The following is a 19,745-nucleotide window of genomic DNA, read 5'->3' as shown; positions in this document are numbered from 1 at the left end:
ATGTATATATATATATATATATATATATATATATATATATAAATGTGTTATTTACATATTTACAGGTAGTTTATAAATGTTCAAGTCTGACAAGTTGAGTAGCAAAATCGATGTGTTCGGTGCTCTTCTAGCAAGCGCTGAACACAGACTGCATAACCGATTACAGATTCATCGATCCTGCTACCCGTGCTTTATTTTCACCATGGAGAAACCTGTGGGTTCTTTACAAGAGCAAGCTTTGAAAAGGAAAGAACGATTAAAAGCTCTACGAGACCGGCAACTTCAAGTGAGTGTGATAATAAATGTTAATTTCTTACCGGGGAAAGTGCGCGCTCACGGGCTAACGTGCTTTAGTTAGCGAGTTAGCATAACAGTAAAGCATTGTATTGTTTTATACGCAATTTAGCATCAGTTGTCATCAAGAAACTTCTTTTAATAGTTTTAGCTCTTGTCTTTTCCACTATTTTTCTTTGAATGCATTTATTATTATCGAAGGAAGGACGTTTAGCTTTAAATAATATTAGCAGTTACTCGTCAATTGATTTTGTATTTTGTGCTTGAATGATTATTACACAAATACTGTTTTTCCAAGCACTGTTTCAGACTTGACTGCATTACACTAATAAGTGTAATACACCAATAATATGTAATAAGTAGAATACGTCCCTTTTTAATTCAGTGATGCCTTCACATTCAGTTACACTGTACAAAAGTTTGAACAGCAAACCAGTTTAGGCTGGGTTGAGTTATTTTTTTTTTTTTCATGTAAACTGAAAAAACAACAACAAACAGTGCTGGTAACTTACAGAAGAGAGAAATAATCAGTTAATGGAATGAGGATTTGTCCTCTCAGTATAGGCTACAATAACATAACTAGATTCAATGCTTTCCTGTCACTGCCTTAAGTTTTACCTTTAAAAAAATGAGGAACAAGTCAGTTATTATCAGTGGTAATCGGCATGCCACAAATGTTGTTAGTTTAACTTTGAACCTGGGAAGTTCCTTTTAACCCTGTTTGAATATTTGTTTTTTGTTTCCTTAAATGTGCACAGTAGGGCTTTGGCTCTGATTCACTGCATATGAGAGCTTTCATGTCGTTAATTGTATCTTAGTCTTATTAGAGTTTTGGATCATCATTTGGATTTGTCTCTTTGCTCATAATAACTAGTTGTTTTTTAACTACAGGGACAGGCATCTGAGGATGGAGAGCCTGAGAGAAAAAGAGCTCTGGAGGACTCTGAGACAGAGGACAGACACAGGTAAAAAAAACAAAATACTCACAGCTATAAAATCTTGTCATTTATACATAAGGATACTAAACTAAATTCTAGGTTCTACCATTTAGAAACAAAAAGGACCTAGCTGAATAGACTGCCTGTTCTAAATGGACAATAAATAACAAAGCTGTACTCTGTTTACATGATCTTAAGAAGGGATGTGAGGTAAAGGTCTCTCTCACTCTCAGCTCTATTTCAGGCTCAAGCCAAGGCCTCAAGCACTTTGCTTTATTTTTTGTTTATGTTCAGATTCACAGAACCCTTGTGCTCGCCTCCCTGTGCTCAAGAGGTGTTTTTGCATTGACCGTTTGCAAAGGTTCCTAAACAATCATCACCCAATATCTGGAATACGTCTCCCTTAGTATATATTAAAGGAATAAAAACGCTCATGTCCTTCCAAACCTGTATGACAATCTTCTTTTATGTTCCTTAGAAGAAAATGATGCAGTTTTTGAACAACATGAGGGTGAGTAAATAATAGAATTAACATATTTAGCACTTAATAGATCCATAATTGTGTAGTTATAAGGCATTAACTTAGATTTTTGAGGCGATATTGGTGGCTGTCAGGCAGAGAATGTTTCAAGGTGTGTCTCCTTAAACATGCATTATTAAAATGGCAACACAGTTTGGAAACAATGAGAGGTAATTCACCACCCAGCAAAAAAACATTGAGTAAACTAGTCATAAAAGTTTTTTTTCATGATCTGTCTTTATGATAAAATGGATCCAGAATGAATCAAAATGAACCTTAGATTTTAATACCTTAAAAATGAATGTTTTCTTTCAAAAGTGATAGTAAAGACATTTATTAAAATAGATTCTAGTCCTAAAAAAAAAAAAAATAATAATTTCCACAAAAATATAAAGCAGCACAACAAAATTGACAATTTTCAACATTGATAATAATAACAATGTTTCTTGTCAGAAAATCAGCATATTAGAATAATTATTAGGCTACTGAAAATTCAGCTTTGCCATAATAGGAATACATTTCATTTCAAAATATGCTGAAATAAAAAGCAGTAGTTTTGAATAGTAATATTTCACAATGTTACTGTTCTTACTGTATTTTCTTTATCAAATAAATGCAGCCTTGGTGAACATAAAATACTTTAAAAACATTAAAAACAAATTACAGACCCCAAACCTTTGAACAGGGGTGTATTCCAGAAAGCACGGTTAACTTACCATCTGTTAAACCCTGAACTCTCGGTTGATTAACCCCAAACCTTGCTTACTCGAGGACGTATGTGGTTCCAAAAACGCGTCCAGGAGTAAGTTCATTCAACACAGAGTATGTTCCTGATTAAGACTCAAGACATTCTCAACAGAGCGACAAATCGACGGGTCGCTATGGAAACGGACGCTAGGAAAAAGCGCGCCATTCTTTCTTCTTCTTTTCTTCAATGGTCATTTACATGCTTAGCGAATATCGCCACCTAATTGAGGGTTGTGCAATCATTTTTCTTTTTTCCCGTTTACTCTTTAATCCTTGAGAATAAGAATCATATTGTTTGTTTGATGCTAATTATATATTAAGTCATATCAGATTTGTATGTATTTTTATTATAGAAATACATTATAAAAATGCTGATCCATGTGTGAGATGATAATATAAAATGTAATAAATGTATATAATATAGTAAATTAAACATTTCCTTGTCATAGTGTTTTATAATTTATACAGATAACTGATATGCCAATGATTATGATATAAGTATATGATTGTACTTTATTGTACACTTTATTACTCGTTTTTGTTGTTGTTGTTGTTTTTTTAAATGAATTTATAAATGAAATAATTAAAAAGGGCAGAAAAAATAGAAATACACATCTAAATTAAATGACTGGACAAAAAAAAAAGAATAAAATAAATAATGTAGGAAATATGCTTCAAAGACTGGGGGGAAAAATCTGTCAATGACTTGTTGACTTGCACGAAAACCAGCAATGTATTGGACCTGGAGCCCACGATAACAATATCGTGCATAGTCATACCGTGATATATCGCATTACCGAATACCGGCACAAGTCTAATTGTGCGCTATCTGTCACGCCCACTGAAGCCTCGTCAGTAGATCATGCGCTGATAGCGCTGAAGTGAACTAACCCTGGAACATAACCTGCTCCGGAGCAGGTTATCTTCAGAGAGCAAGTTACTATGGTTACTTACATACCCTGAAAGTTACCTCCGATTTTGGAACCGAAAGCTGAGGTTATGTGCTCGCTTATCCTCAAACATACCTGGGTATGTCACATAACCTGATTTTTGGAATACCCCCCTGTAGTGTGCATAAGAGTTTTCTGCTTATTGAATTTCATGCTGAATAAGTGGAAACTTCCACTTTTGTTGGGCAACAGCTTGGTCTTTTTGTTTAAGCTGTCAAAATTCTGAAGTGAGGTGAGGCAGATAATGAACATCTGCTCAGCTTTTGAATGAAGCTCAGCCTTTCTCCTGTGTGCGCCAGAGAGTATTTTGTCACAACTTAGCAGTAGGGCAGATGTCAAATGTCCAACTTGACTTGGAATTTTCCCAAGGAAAGCAACCCATCTACAACCCAACCACATTGTTATTTCTGTTCTCTGTAAATGGGTTTTGTCAGCAGTCAGGATTTACTGTACCACTGCTGCCTATTTTAGGTTGAAGGAAACCCGATGATGGTCCCCTCGGTTGTTTTGCAGGCAGGCTCTGAGAAATGAGAGACCTTCCACCAAACTGTCAAGGCCCTCATTTCAGCTCCGTCCCTCTGAGCACTTCAAGAACACAAGAGCTTTTCCCCTGAGCATTAATCTGTCTTTCTGTATGTGATTAAATTAGAAAACAGGATACTGTTCTAGCCAATTCGCCCAATCCCTTGGCCACAAATGATTCAGGACTCCAGGATGTTTGAAATGCTCACTTAGAGTTTGACAAATGGCTGTTGACATTCTGAAAGTGTTGGATTGTTTGGCTGCTCTACTGTAGATGAGGAAAGCCAGTGGCCCTGTATTGTTCCAGTAGGTGGTCAGAAAGTCTTTTCAGGAACGTTGAGGACAGGGAGGAGTTCCCAGCTCTTTGTTTCAGTCTGTTGTTTTGAGTGTTTTTCCAAAACCCTTCAATGCTCTTGTTTTGGGTCATAATATTTGATGCAATTTTGCAGGGCCTTGATAGGGTTTGGCTGTGAAATTGAGTATTATTAAGGTAGCCATCGCAATGCTTTGTGTTTGATGACAGGTTTTTTTTTTTTTTTTTCATTTCATTAAGCTTTAATTTGATAAACCTACACCCAAGAGCATTGAAAAGCAACAGTGACACAGCTGACATTAACAATCTGGTTGGTCCCAGCCCATCTAATTACATGGTTTGACTCTACTGGCTCTCATTTAGATCAAGCGGTGATGAATGTGGGCTTGTTATAGTCAGGTCAATGACAAATAAGTGTCCACGTTAAAGAAGAGGAAACATTTTTTAGAAATCTAGTGTAAAAACATATGTACATTTACTTTAATGTTGTTTTTTGAAAACTTATACAATTTTTATATTATTTTCAAGAAAAGTTTAATACTTAAACACTTAAAAGTTAGTTAAAATAATGATTAGAACTTAAAATAAGTTCTACTCTTCTGGTTTATTGACTCCAAAAATGTCATGTGGTGTAACCATCAAGTAAAACGTAATTACATGTTTTCCTGCTCTTAATAATTAAAAAAAAAAGGTAAAAATCATTTTGATTTAATCGAAGTTTTTGGAGAGTCGCACCACATGACATTTTACAGCTTGCACTAGTTTTGCCTTGTTATGAAAAAGTCTCACAATCTTGTCAAAAAAATTGACGCATTGACCTTGATATCATTTTCTAAATGATGGTTGCATCACATGACATTGATTTGAAGGACAAACATTGGTAACACTTTCTATGAAGCCCGTATTTATAATACATTATAAGGGTATTCTTAAGGCATTATAATGAATGCATAATGCATTATAAAAAAACGTATAATATGTTATATCAACTCATGAATAATCATAACAACAGTTATAATACATCATAATACGTATTTGTGGTTATAAGTTTAAGAGTATGATTATTTATAACACACAATGAACACCATATTAAATCTACTTCATTTACAGTATAATGGACTGTATCATATCTTGACATTGTTTATTTAAGATCCGCACAGTATCTTACTACAGCTTGTGAGTGGTTAGATGTTGAGTGTTATTTGAGTGTTTCCTGTGGAGATTATGCATTCATTATAATGCCTTAAGAATACCCTTATAATGTATTATAAATACGGGCTTCATAGAAAGTGTTACCCAAACATTTTATAATGTTGTTCTAAACCCTGGATAAAGGTATGTTTCATATTTGTAATTTAGAATTAAGCTGAAATGACTGGGTAAAAAGTGGTACAAAAATCTAGTTTAATGAAATATGAATCAGGTTCTTAGAAATGTATATATATATATTTTTTCGTTGGTTTCATGGTTTTTCAATGGTTTTATACCATTTTAAAGAAAAGCTTCAGTTTAATGACTACAAATATCATGTGGTGTAGGCCTAATCATCAGGTTAAAAAGTAATTACATTTACCTTAATTACATGTGAGTGTATACATCTTAGTTTTTTTTTTTATTATTTATTCTGGTGATGAATGTGGGCCTGCTATAGCCCCTTTTCTGAGGACAAAATGGGCACACATCTCTGGAGACAAACCAGTAAGCAATTTGATGAAACAAATATGACTGTCTCCTGTAGGACAGTCTGAAACAAATCTTCACATCCATCTTCTGTCGATCATGCTGTGAAGAACCCTCTATGCTCCCCTGGAGATCCAGCAGCCGATTTTGCTGTAACTTGCAGAGATGTTAATAGACCTGGCGTTTGAGCGATGGCATAGTTGGGCTTGTTTCAGCCCCTCTCAGCTGTGAGGCCGCAGTCCCTAGATGCTACATGCTAATTAGCTAGTACTACAAAGATGAAGGGATGCTTTGTACGCATGGCGAGCGAATGTACTCTGGATGCTATCACAGGCCGGATTCAGTGCTCAAATAGCACCAGCTGCTCACGGTCCAACCTAAATGTTTATCTGCACTGCCATCTGCTGGTTACTGGTTTCTCCTGTGATTGATTGTGTGATCGCTTTTTAAAAAATAGGTTATAATGGAGGCAGTGACAAAACACTTGTTCATAACTGAGCGAATGACATAATTCTGCAATTATGTTTGCAGAGAGCTGAAGCTGAGGAATTACACGCCGGAGGACGAGGAGCTGAAGGAGAGACAGGTGCCCAAAGCAAAACCTGCATCAGGTGAGAACACTTCTGGCTTACCTGCAGGAAATATTACTGGATGTACCTTTTAAATTATATTTTTAAATGTTATACCTGCAAATTAAACGGACCGTTCAGTAATAGTCATGCTGGGTGATAATGTTGCAGCAGGTGTTGGGTTTCAGGTTGTCTGACTGGTCTTGTTTCGTATTACTGTAGTGGAGGACAAGGTCAAGGACCAGCTGGAAGCTGCAGACCCAGAGCCTGTGATTGAGGAAGTGGTGAGTGGATTTTTCCCTTGATACAAAGTCTTAGGTTTCAAACATGATGCCATATGGACAGCACCAGTGTTTCCTGAATATATACACTACCAGTCTAAAGTTTGGAATAATTAAGATTTTTTTAATGAAAAAAATACAGTAGCATTGTGAAATTATTACAATGTAAAATAACTGTTTTCATTTTTAAATATATTTAAAAATGTAATTTATTCCTGTAATGGTAAAGCTGAATTTTCAGTTGCCATTACTCCAGTCTTCAGTGTCACATGATCCTTCAGAAATCATTTTGATATTTGCATTTGGTGCTCAATTATTAAAAATGGTTATTATTGTCAAGGTTGGAAACCATAATTCTGGATTCTTTGATTAATAACAAGTTAAAAAAACAGCATTTATTTAAAATATAAGTCTTTTGTAACATTATAAATGTCTTTACTGTCACTTTTGAATTCATTGCTAAATAAAAGTATTAATTTACAAAACACAGAAATGTTGCAAATGTGTTTGCAAACTTTTTGAAGTGTGAACTTGAAAACCTGTGAGTCTGAATTTTGAACAAAGCCTTGTTTTGAACAATTCATTAAAATAACCATATCAAAAGAGTTGTTTGTTCATTAATCAAATTACACTGGTTGCTCTGTATATGTGTGCCCTGTCTTTATAGACTTGTTTACTTGTCATTATTTTTCATTATGTTTAATTTATAAAGCAAGCTCACATTATAATTTATTTTGTAGTGGCAAAGTGTTGTCTCAAACAGTGCAAGAATCACTGGGCAGCCCTTGCCTGAATTTAAACTAATGTTATTCTCTTTTTTTCACTCTTGACTTGTGTTTTCAGGATCTGGCCAATCTTGCCCCCAGAAAACCAGACTGGTACAAACCTTCAATTTTTACCGCTAAAAACACAATCATGCATCATATTCATTGAGATCCATTTTAGTTCAAATTTTCATTAATTTAATTGCTTGTGTTGTGTGTTTGTAATAGGGATCTAAAGAGGGACGTTGCCAAGAAGCTTGAGAAATTAGAGAGGCGAACACAGAAAGCTATTGCTGAACTTATACGTGAGTATGACCTGACACACTAACTGAGACTGAGGCCAGTCCGCACTAAGGACGATATCTATAATGATAAAAAAACAACAACAACAACAATGTAGAACTGAAGCATTAACCCATCTCCACATCACTTCTTTTATCAGTAATATATTGAAACTGTAGTTGTAGAGCCTTTTTGCAATGAGCTCCGCCAGGGCTTGATGAAAGGCTAATTGTTGTGTGGGTTCAAAAGCCCTGGAGAGCTGATGTCTCTTAATGACATCATATATGGATTTCCTGTCCCTATACGCTCCTCTGGCACAGACTAGACCTAACATTACTACTATACTCTAGTTTTGCCTCTCAAACCCACAGTTAAAATGAAAAATCTGTAATATCTTAAAAACAAATATTTTGTGGATAACCAAATCAGAACTAGAGCACACAAGAGCCTTTGGTGAACCACGTTCTTCATGTCCATAGCTTGTTTATGTCTGGGCATTTGTGTAATTCCACAGGTGAACGGCTCAAGGGAAGCGAGGAAGAGCTGGCTGGAGTGGTTGGAGCAGTTGGCATAGAAGAGGGAGACTCCGATTGAATCTGTGTTGAGAACGACAGTCTCGCACAACAGATTTTCTAGACGTTTCCAGCCTATTTCCCATTACATAGCAGTGTGTGTTTAAAATGGATTTCTTATGCTGTGCTCAGCATGAGTTTACACACAACCAGATCAGGTGATTAGAAGTGTGAGTGTTTGTGTGTGAGAGAACGAGATACGGAAAGAAAGAATGAAAGAGATGCAGGTGTTTTCCTGTTTTCATATGGAGTACACAAAGAAGACTTTCTCTTTTTTATTATTATTATTGTGTTGTTTATAAGTAAACAGTTCTTTCTTTTCCAAATTGACTCTGTCTTTCCTCTCTGGGCCTTATAATAATAATAAAAAAACAATGTCAGTAGGCTTCTTTTAAAACAGAACCTGAATGCTGATAAAGAAGAGCTAAATTCATATTTTCATGTTTGGTTTTTCTTCTTTCTCATTAATATGAGAGAGTTCTAAAATCAGACACATTACAGAGAAGAATACAATATCATAATTGATGAGAACAGTACAGATAAAACTGCAGTACATTATTCTGGCTTCAAGATATTTAGATTAAGTTAGAATAAATTAGTGTGTGTACTCGAGCCAGTCTCTTCAAGTACTTAATAAAATCAAGTAAAGTTTCGCTTAAAAGTTAAAGTTAAATCATCATCTTTTTTTTTTCTAGAATTATTCTGCCATGATTTAAAAGATGCTAATTTTCAGAAACAAACTGATAGACCTACTGTATGTTTTTGGTTAAAAGAAGTTGAATGGACAGCACACATCTTTAACAATAAAGTGCATTCCTCACCTCCCTCTGTAACATGGCTAAACCTAAAAGACCAATATGACATTTCACATTAAACGTAAACTTATCTTAATCATCCCAAAAATAATAATTAATAATCATATATAATTTATTTAAATATATTGATATTGATATGTTGGATGTCTGTACGTTTATTACGTATTGATAATGGAAATGTATATTAATGTTTAAGTAACATTTTGTTCTGTGTGGTCACTCTCAATTGGGCCAAAACCAAAAAATGAGATGCTCACCACTAAGAGGTGCTATTGCACATAATCTTGTGAAGTATAGATACATTCGTTCTTATCTTTAGCAGATGGTTTCTTATCCAAATCCTGGCTTTATTTCCTCCTTCAGTGACGGTAGTGCTATCAAATAACTCAAGAACCATCCAGTTCATGAATCACCACTTTAGGGGTTAAAAAAAAAGCGACCTTTCGGTTATTAGCCTGAATCTTGAAATGCTAACATACCACCTCCGTCAGAAATAAAATCAGCAAATGCTGATCTCGTGCAGTTTGGCTGAACTCCCATCCTCTGAACCTAATAAAAGACAGACTGGCTGGTTCAACACACATAACAATCATACACAAAAAATATATCGTTTGGCCATTACTTCCTAGACTATATATTATACCAAATAATTTCAAGGGTTTTGAGTAAATATCAGTAAAGACTTCAAGCATTACACAATTAAGATACTGTGGCCTCTTGAGTAGTGACTCCACAAGTTTTTTATGCAAGATTTACTGAAATATCATCACCAGTCTTCCCTGTGGAGAATTTTCTGTGATGCCTTGAACTTACGGTGACAGAGAGCTTGTCTTGATATTGGTGGTGGTGGGTGTTGGTGAGCCTTTGACATGCAGACCAACTGGTGGAGAAAAGTCATTGCTAGGTAGCGGGAAGAAACTGGAACTTATGTGGCATCACAGATGTTTCCAGAACTGTAGCCCTTGAGTAGGATTGGAAACCTCAGCCACGGGCTGAAAAGTGCAAGGCTTGTCCATCTGCACTTGAGTTGATGCCATTTCTGGTGTTTACTTGTGAGGGTTGATGGTATGCATTAATTTTTGCTTTCATTATGTCCACCCGTCTCGATTTTTCGTGCAGCAGGGCCCAGCTCCACCTTACACACTCGCTGGGCAAACTTTAGCGAGCACAGGGTCTCTCCAACGTTGCTCTCAAGAGAAGAAACCTAAAAAAAAATTAATTGTACATGAGCTTTGTTGTTCATTGGTGCTATTTAAAAATGTACATTACTATGTAGGAGTTGCTTTAAAGTGGAAGTGAAGCAGTCAGTCAAGTTTTCATTATTTAGTAAAGTGATTTCCACTTTAATTAAAAAATACATAACAAACATGATTAATGAAACCAATTTAAAGAAAAAAGAATGTTAAATTTAAATTAATTCTGTGCATTTGCTCAAGCAGACGAGAAAAAGGACTCAATTTGGTACTCGCTAGCGGTCTGAGCCGAGTGCTTTTTGCATGCGTGCGTGTGTGTGCACAAAGAAACAATCTGTCACAGCACGAGATTACTGCATTGGAATCTCTTTCGTGCCGACTCGCTTTTGAATGGCTCAAAACGCTTTAATGTTTAAACTGACAAGGCTTAAAACAAGTGAGAGTGATATAGCAGCACTAGCCCGATCATTCAGATAGGTGATTAAACACTGCATTGTCCTAACAGCAGGTACATTCGCAGGTGTTGCATACAAATACTGGCGAACGAGCCAGTGTAATGCAAATATGTCTGAAAGGTCTGACATAACAAGGTGCTTCATGTAACACGTTGCGCCTCGCATTATGAAAACAATGTTTGGGATATAATAATCAAAACTTCGTGATATAGGCCTAGATGATGTGATATAGATAGTGTCTATCCAAATTATGGTGAAAACCAAAATATTGATGTGTTAAAATAACATTTATGTGTTCAAAAAATAAAGAAATGCTTATATTACTTCACTGGTCAATGGAATGAACCAACCCTGTGACGTCACACGCGGTGGTAATGCAAGATGGTGGCGCCCTTGCTCTAAAAGCTATAACAAAACACCCCTTTTTCTTTAAAATGGTTACATTAATCGTGTTTATGTATTTTTTAATTAGGGTGGAAATCACTTTACTAAATAATGCAAACTTGACTGACTGCTTCACTTCCACTTTAACACCAACCAACTCTGGGTTACTGTCTTTTAAACCCCGCTTTTAACCCTGGACTATGCTGACAGGGTTTTCTAGTGCAGGGGTTCCCAAACTTTTCCATTCCACGACCCACCTAAACAAGTATAATATTTCAAGACCCACCAAAATATTTGAGATTAAAAAAAAAAAACAATTGACATTACTGTAAGCTTAATCTTAATTAAAAGTTAATATGGCAGAAATTAAATATTTAAGAAAAATAACCATTTTATTTTATAGTACAACTGAAAAATTTCACTACTAATATTTACATTTTAATTTCTGTTTACAGGTGTTAAAATATGAAACATGTCTATAAAAACTCGAAACACGCTCACTCCGGTGAACTGTAATCTGCTGTGAGTGTTGTTAAACTCATCGCGAGGTTCAGCGCAGAAAATGCATTCATGCTCCTTCCGTGTGTGTAGGGGAGAGCAAATAATAAATGGGGGACAGGGAGAAGTAATAAACAGATGGGTCTCATTTTAAATAAACACTAAAAACTGAGATGACAAATTTACTTCAGTCAGAAATTTACTTTTGCAATGGTTAAATAAATGTTCAGCAATATCTTCAAAAGAAATGCACTTTTGTAATGGTTAAATAAATGTTCAGTGATATCTTCAAAAGATTTTTGAACTTTGGCACATTTTTCTCTATATAGAGATGATATGGCAAGGAAATAAAACTGAATTTTGTAAATATTGTTATGCTAGCGTGTGGAAATTTTTAAATTGCGTAGTGTTACAATTAACCCCCCGTTTGTGCCCCACTCGGCCTGTACATGTGAAATGCTTTTTACAGACAGTTTCCTGGTAGGTAGCCAAATGCATAAGGAACGAAAACAACGCTGAGTTCAAACACGATAGAAATGAATTAACATACCTGAAACAGTTTTCGCAACATTTGAATTTTCAGTGGATGCAATCTAATGCAGAATATACAGCGCAGTGAAGTGAGCGAGTTTCTTCCTATTAATAATGTGGACCGATCGAGCCTTTTAATAATGACGTCGCTCTGAGACCCTTACTGTTATTACAACTCGTGCGCGCCCGCACTTTAAAACACGCAGTGCACGTTCTAAATGGCGGACTTATTCATAAAATAAATATTCAAAAATCGCACTAAGAATATTGCAATTTGTAATTAATGTTGGAATATCGTGCAGCCCTAGACTGAACTGTGTGAGTGTGTGTGTCATTGAAACTCAAATTTAGCTGCAGCCAAGTGACTTTGTGCGACCCACCTTGTCCCACTCTGTGACCCACAAGTGGGTCGCGACCCACAGATTGAAAACCGCTGATCTAGTGAGTCTCTGTAAATCTTTATACCTGAACAACCATGGCGGTTTTGTTGCCTTTTCCCAGTGAGTCCTGCAGCAGGTAGGTGAGTCGTGAGTTCCTGAAGGGTATGTGAGTCTGGTGGGCCTTCAAGGCCTGGATCACATCTCCTAGAGCCAGCAGTGAGCGGTTGATATTCTGGGCTTCCTTCAGTCTCTCCCCCTCTGCCCCAGACTTCCACACCCTTTCAGAACCAGCCAAATCCACAAGATTCAGCTTGCCTGCAAAAGAGAGGTCGGGGATTATGGTCATTCAAGGATAGTGAGGGCTTTTTGAGGGGGAACTCGTGATTTTGAGAACTCTCGCACAACTTAAGCAATCTAAAGATCCAGAATCGTTGGGACTGACCGGTGGTTTTGGCTCCACTGGCGATGTCTGTGCCCAGCACAGTCACAGTGAGCAAAGCATGAGATCGAGAGCTATGCTGGTTCATCTGTGTTCCAAATGTAATCCTGTTCTTTCGAGCTATGGCCAAAATCTGCAAAAAAAAAACAAATCAACAGATGATTGGAGAGAATGGTTTTTGTATAGTCAGCATTATCTTGACAGATGACACCCTGGGACTCACTTTCTTGATATGCTGGAAGCTTTTGACCTCCATGACCCTGAGTCCTGGTACATGGAGCTGACCCGTCCCATCAGGGTTGATCTTGATGTCAAGTTTCTCTCCATCCTTACTGAGCAGATCTCTGATGTTCACAAAAAAAATGTTAATGATTTAATTGTAATAAACTCTGTCAAACTCAAAGCCCCGGCCTGTACATGTGTGTGAAATGCTTTTTACAGACAGTTTCCTGGTAGGTAGCCAAATGCATAAGGAACGAAAACAACGCTGAGTTCAAACACGATAGAAATGAATTAGCATACCTGAAACAGTTTTCGCAACATTTGAATTTTCAGTGGATGCAATATCATGCAGAATATACAGCGCAGTGAAGTGAGCAAGTTTCTTCCTATTAATAATGTGGACCAATCGAGCCTTTTAATAATGACGTCGCTCTGAGACCCTTACTGTTATTACAACTCGTGCGCGCCCGCACTTTAAAACACGCAGTGCACGTTCTAAATGGCGGACTTATTCATAAAATAAATATTCAAAAATCGCACTAAGAATATTGCAATTTGTAATTAATGTTGGAATATCGTGCAGCCCTAGACTTAACTGTGTGAGTGTGTGTCATTGAAACTCAAATTTAGCTGCAGCCAAGTGACTTTGTGCGACCCACCTTGTCCCACTCTGTGACCCACAAGTGGGTCGCGACCCACAGATTGAAAACCGCTGATCTAGTGAGTCTCTGTAAATCTTTATACCTGAACAACCATGGCGGTTTTGTTGCCTTTTCCCAGTGAGTCCTGCAGCAGGTAGGTGAGTCGTGAGTTCCTGAAGGGTATGTGAGTCTGGTGGGCCTTCAAGGCCTGGATCACATCTCCTAGAGCCAGCAGTGAGCGGTTGATATTCTGGGCTTCCTTCAGTCTCTCCCCCTCTGCCCCAGACTTCCACACCCTTTCAGAACCAGCCAAATCCACAAGATTCAGCTTGCCTGCAAAAGAGAGGTCGGGGATTATGGTCATTCAAGGATAGTGAGGGCTTTTTGAGGGGGAACTCGTGATTTTGAGAACTCTCGCACAACTTAAGCAATCTAAAGATCCAGAATCGTTGGGACTGACCGGTGGTTTTGGCTCCACTGGCGATGTCTGTGCCCAGCACAGTCACAGTGAGCAAAGCATGAGATCGAGAGCTATGCTGGTTCATCTGTGTTCCAAATGTAATCCTGTTCTTTCGAGCTATGGCCAAAATCTGCAAAAAAAAAACAAATCAACAGATGATTGGAGAGAATGGTTTTTGTATAGTCAGCATTATCTTGACAGATGACACCCTGGGACTCACTTTCTTGATATGCTGGAAGCTTTTGACCTCCATGACCCTGAGTCCTGGTACATGGAGCTGACCCGTCCCATCAGGGTTGATCTTGATGTCAAGTTTCTCTCCATCCTTACTGAGCAGATCTCTGATGTTCACAAAAAAAATGTTAATGATTTAATTGTAATAAACTCTGTCAAACTCAAACTCTGTCATTAAACCCAAACTTTGAGAAATCGAAAAGACTGTAAAAGAAAAAGGGAAGATGTGTTTGCCAATGAGGTTTGTTCTTGCATGTCAAGCAAGTACAGTTGAGTTTTCACTTACCATATTGGATTTGCTGTATGTATGTGTTGATCTATGTTTATATGTGAATAATAGCCTAAATTAAATCTGTCCATTATAAAAAGCCATGTCTCTTCAAAAGACTTGAATCAAACCACTCGATTCATATTTTGAAACTTTTTGAAGCATCAAAGTTTTGGTGGAATACACTTTTAAGGCAAGGACAGAAACCTCTTACGTAATACCTCAGGACCTCATTGTAAATTTCCACTGAGCTGACACTGACGGTGTATGTCCACATGTCTTTTCTTTCCTCAATCTCATTGAACAGGTGTTTCAAGGCTCGTTGGTTGATGCCGGGGTTCTCAACAGTACCCTGAGCAGACACGGATGGTTAATGAGACCTGACAGTCTTACTGAATAATTAATGGAAACAGATAATCTGGGTCTAAAGTATGAAATTGGAACCGTGTGTTATGACAGGTATATAGTTACAGATCCCTATATGTTACCTCCATAGTATAGGTCTTGCCAGATCCTGTCTGGCCATAAGCAAAGATGCAAACATGATATCCATCTATACAGGATGTGATGAGCGGCTCAATTTCCTGGAACACCTGAGAGATAAAGAGAGAATCATATCAAAAAGAGTTATTTTCAGTTTTGAGTGGTTTTTTTAATTTGTATTTATTTAGACATGATAGTATAGAATTGTAATATTGGTCATTAAAATGACCATTTTAGTGACAGAGAGGTAGGTTTTAATGTCAATATGACTTTTACCCTGCTTACCTCTTCTTGAGTGGCCTGAGGGTGAAAGACTTTATCCAGTTCAAAGTTTTTGGCCTTTCCTTTGCTTAAAACTGTGAGCGCAGATTCATTATTGGGGTCTGTTGTCACAACTACTGTTTGGCCTTCCTCATGTTGATCTTCCTTCAGTACTGGCTTTACACGACACAGCACACGGATATTACCTGGTGAAATTAAAAAAATTCTTTTAGATTTTGCGTTTTAGACAAAAAATATTAAAAATAATGAATACTGCCTACCTTTAAGCTCAACCAGCTGCTCGTGGTACTTCCTGCGGAGAGCTACCTCCTTTCTGTATTTTTCTATAAGGTCTTTGTTGGCCTCTGACATCTCATTTATACCTGCCATAATCTGTGGTAATATTAGAAAATTATTCATAAATGAAAGCAACAAATAAAATGTGACTAGAAGTTCTACATGTAGTACAAGTTTGTGCAGCAGTATGGTGTTTACTTACCTGCTTCTTGGCTTCTTTGATAGCTGTTCCATAGAAGTCGGAAAAGTTGCGGACCTGGCTGCGAAGGCTGGCATAATCGGTCTTTATGGTGCGCAATGTGGGAGGGAGAGCACTCAGACGCTTCTGGAGGGCTGGAAATTTCACATATAAACATGCACTAAGCTGAATACAATGCTGCGTTAAATATGCACGTTTAACAATGTCAACAAAAGGGATGCTCATGAGCACACTCAGAAAACTGTAAGTCAATATCAAGTGCAATTCAAGAAATCACCAAAACCATTTTAGAGGAATAGTTAACCCACAAAATTTGCTGAACGTGGTCTCACACTCAGGCCATCCAAGATGAAGATGAGTTTGTTTCCTAATCAGAACAGATTTGGAGAAATTTTGCATGACATCACTTGCTCCCTAATGGATCCTCTGCAGTGAATGGGTGCCGTCAGAATGAGAGTTCAAATAGCTGATAAAACATCACAATAATCCACAAATAATCAACATGACTTCAATCCATCAGTTAATTTATTGTGAAGTAAGAAACTGCATGTTAAAAATAATAATAATTGAAAAAAAAATTATTGAAATTATTATTCCATTATAACATTGGATAGGATCCATTGGTGAGTAAGTGATGGAATGCTAAAATGTTCGGATGCAGAAACAAACTCATCTGCAACTTGGAATGCCTGAGAGTGAGTACATTTTCAGCATATTTTCATTTTTGTATTGTCTGTTCCTTTAAGAAACTTGCATGAACCATAAGATTTGTATTATACTGTATATACAGTAAACTCACTTGTGAACTGATCCTGCAGGCTCTGGAGATGCTCCTGAGAGCAGTTAGCTGCCGCTTTTACAGCCTCTTCTTTCTTTTCCTCAAGATGTCCAATCTCCTTCAGCAGCTCCTCCCTTAATGTCCCGATCTCCCTCTCATATGCAGCAATCTGTGGAGCCACTACTTTTTAGAAGAGCTGAGGTTTTCTACAGTTGTGTTCTGACATGTACTATATAAATTGAGTTTTGTATCTGAGATCCCAGCAATAGAGCGACGAGTTATTTTGCTGCAGGTATACTGTATGTACAATCATAAAAACAAATGGATAAAGCTTAAAAACCTTGTGCTGTAAATTGCAGCTGACTTCATCTGAATGTCTGACGTTCTCCTCCAAATGTCGGCATCGTTCTCTCTGATTGCTTAGCTTCTCAGAAAGCTGTTCATTCTGTTGTCTGGCTTCGGCTAGTTGGCATAGAGTTGAAGGTGACTCTATCTCCACAGTTTGAGTAACATACTATAAGAATAAAAGTGATTTTTTATCAAGTTTGTTGTTTTTTTTTTTTAAGTTCATATTCTTGCATTTTTCTTACTTTAACCACAGGCTCCTTGTTGCGTTCTTTGTCCAATTCGAGCTTCAGCTCTCTCACGCACTCCTCTCGTCTCCTGAGCTCTTCTACTTTTCTCCATTCGCTTTGCTCCCTCTGGTGCTCCAGATGCGACAGCTGCTCTGCCTGCTGCTGCAATGAACTCTCCAGCTGCAGAACGCGACTGCGCAGGTTCTCATTTTCCTACAGGATAGGACAGTAAACTAACGAAAAACTTCCTATGCAAAATTTCCATCAGATTCACAAAAGATTTATAATACAAATTATTCTAAATGAAGGAGTGTGTGCACCTTGTAATTTGTATGAAACATCCCCAAACTAAGCCCTTATACAGGTTTGCAGTACAACCTCACATCACAGGCTGCATTTTCTATTTTATTTAAAATAGAAAATGATAGAAAAATGTGTACTTTTGTAGAGTTTCTTTCCTTATATTACACTGTAAAAAAAACCCCAACAACATATTTTTGAGTTACAAAAACTAGGACATGTGGAATACTTTAAACTACATAAAATCCATGTTAGACTGAAAGAATTCCCCCAAAAGTTGTCCCAACTAGTCAAACACCGTTAAAAGTTAAAATGCTAAAATGTAAAGGTTTTGTGAGTTCCCAGCATGCATTGCAGCATGAATTAATTATGAGATTACTACTATAGGATTTTTGTTTTGCTGTTTGCTGACTTTTTTTTTAAACATTTGTTGTTGCTTTGTCATTATTGCTGTTATTCCATTTGTAGATTGTCACATACAGTGGGTATAGAAAATAATCACCCACCTTTAAAATAATTACATTTCGTTGCTTTGCAGCCTGAAATGAAGACGGACACGGTTTTTTATTTATCCAGCTGTATTTACTCAGTGCAACTTATAACAGCCAAGTGAAAGATATAAGACCAACATAAGAAAAAACAAAACAAAAAACAGAATCACTGAATTGGAAAGAGGATCACTCCCTTGTGTCAGTATTTTGTTGAACCAGCTTTTGCTTTAATTACAGCCTTTAGTCTGTTGGGATCGGTCTCTGTCTCTACTAACTTTGCACATCTAGAGTTTGCAATATTTGCCCACTCTTCTTTGCTGAACTGCTAAAGTTCAGTTAAATTTGATGGTGAGCGTTTGTGGACTGCAACCTTCAAGTCATTCCATAGATTTTCAATGGGGTTCAAGTCTGGGCTCTGACTAGGCCATGCAAGCACATTCACCTTTTTCTCCTTCAACCACTGTGTGCTCGGTTTTGCTGTGTGCTTTGGGTCATTGTCATGTTGGAAGGTAAACCTTCTTCCCATTGAAAACGTTTTGGCAGAGGGCAGCAGATTTTCCTCAAGAATTTGAGGGTATTTTGCCCCATCCATTTCTCCTTCTATTCTGACAAGTGCTCCAGTCCCTGCTGCAGAGAAACGCAAAGCTCAGTCGTGACTGCATGTGGCCTTTCTTGAGGAGTGGCTTTTTTCTTGCAACCCTCCCATACAAGTCACATCTGTGGAGAATTTGTGATATTGTTGTCACAAGCACACAATGACCACTCTTTGTCATAAATTCCTGCAACTGCTTCAGAGTTGCTGTAGGACTCTTGGTCGCCTCTCTGAACGGTTTCCTCTTGGCTCTTTCATCATCCAGTTTGGAGTGACATCCTGATCCAGGGAGGCTCTGTGATGTACCAAATACCCTCCACTTCTTAATAATAGACTTCACTGTGCTTCTAGGCATTGATAAAGCCTTTAACATTTTTTTATCCATCTCCTGACTTGAGCCTGTCCACAACTTTATCCCAGAGATCTTTTGACAGTGCCTTGCCACCCGTAGTTGATTGTTTGCTTCAGTTGCACTACCAAGGCCTGAAATGCTCCAGGAAAGCTTTTTTCATGCTGAGCTAATAGACAGACAGATAGATAGATAGATAGATAGATAGATAGATATAAATTGGTGATTGATGAATTTACAGGCTGAATAAGGCTTTTTGCATTTACAAAACTATTTCAGATAATTATTAAGACAATAGTTGAGAGAACCTAAAAATCTGAATACTGTACACCAGGTTGCGTTGAATTTAAAGGGTTAGTTCACCCAAAAATGAAAATTAGGCTGCGTTTTACTCACCCCCGATGCATACTAGGTGTATATGACTTTCTTCTTTCAGACGAATCCAGTCGGAGTTATATTAAAAATTGT

General features: G+C 37.3%; 2 protein-coding genes across 2 annotated transcripts in view; one reads left to right on the top strand and one right to left on the bottom strand.

Moving 5' to 3' along the window:
• Positions 1–131: 131 nt before the first annotated feature.
• ccdc12 (coiled-coil domain containing 12) lies at positions 132–8,675 on the top strand. The gene is made up of 7 exons (XM_016466402.1): positions 132–286; positions 1,186–1,259; positions 6,496–6,575; positions 6,756–6,817; positions 7,658–7,692; positions 7,807–7,883; positions 8,375–8,675. The coding sequence occupies exons 1-7, from the start codon at positions 203–205 to the stop codon at positions 8,452–8,454; spliced, it is 492 nt and encodes a 163-aa protein (XP_016321888.1). The 5' UTR covers positions 132–202; the 3' UTR covers positions 8,455–8,675.
• Positions 8,676–9,397: 722 nt separating this feature from the next.
• Positions 9,398–19,745, bottom strand: part of LOC107673049 (kinesin-like protein KIFC3) — an 18,809-nt gene continuing 8,461 nt past the window's right edge. The window contains exons 8-19 of the mRNA XM_016466484.1: positions 17,561–17,758; positions 17,311–17,484; positions 16,992–17,139; positions 16,196–16,326; positions 15,978–16,089; positions 15,721–15,902; positions 15,441–15,545; positions 15,174–15,304; positions 14,671–14,791; positions 14,451–14,580; positions 14,094–14,323; positions 9,398–10,451 (exon numbers count right to left, since the gene is read on the bottom strand). Coding sequence (XP_016321970.1) covers positions 10,320–10,451; positions 14,094–14,323; positions 14,451–14,580; positions 14,671–14,791; positions 15,174–15,304; positions 15,441–15,545; positions 15,721–15,902; positions 15,978–16,089; positions 16,196–16,326; positions 16,992–17,139; positions 17,311–17,484; positions 17,561–17,758 — 1,794 coding nt within the window. The 3' untranslated portion in view covers positions 9,398–10,319. The remainder of the gene's footprint in view (positions 10,452–14,093; positions 14,324–14,450; positions 14,581–14,670; positions 14,792–15,173; positions 15,305–15,440; positions 15,546–15,720; positions 15,903–15,977; positions 16,090–16,195; positions 16,327–16,991; positions 17,140–17,310; positions 17,485–17,560; positions 17,759–19,745) is intronic.

Source organism: Sinocyclocheilus anshuiensis, unplaced genomic scaffold (genome assembly GCF_001515605.1).
Source record: "Sinocyclocheilus anshuiensis isolate Anshui unplaced genomic scaffold, SAMN03320099.WGS_v1.1 scaffold248, whole genome shotgun sequence".
In the NCBI taxonomy this organism is placed as follows: domain Eukaryota; kingdom Metazoa; phylum Chordata; class Actinopteri; order Cypriniformes; family Cyprinidae; genus Sinocyclocheilus; species Sinocyclocheilus anshuiensis.
The sequence above is the reverse complement of the archived record's forward strand: the minus strand, read 5'-3'. Positions and strand labels throughout refer to the sequence as shown.

Bases quoted from the DNA above. Each gene is read 5' to 3' on its own strand.
- ccdc12 (XM_016466402.1), top strand. From the start codon at position 203: ATGGAGAAACCTGTGGGTTCTTTACAAGAGCAAGCTTTGAAAAGGAAA. The intron at 7,693-7,806 runs GTACAAACCTTC...TGTTTGTAATAG, and splicing joins GCCCCCAGAAAACCAGACTG to GGATCTAAAGAGGGACGTTG. The intron at 7,884-8,374 runs GTGAGTATGACC...GTAATTCCACAG, and splicing joins AGCTATTGCTGAACTTATAC to GTGAACGGCTCAAGGGAAGC.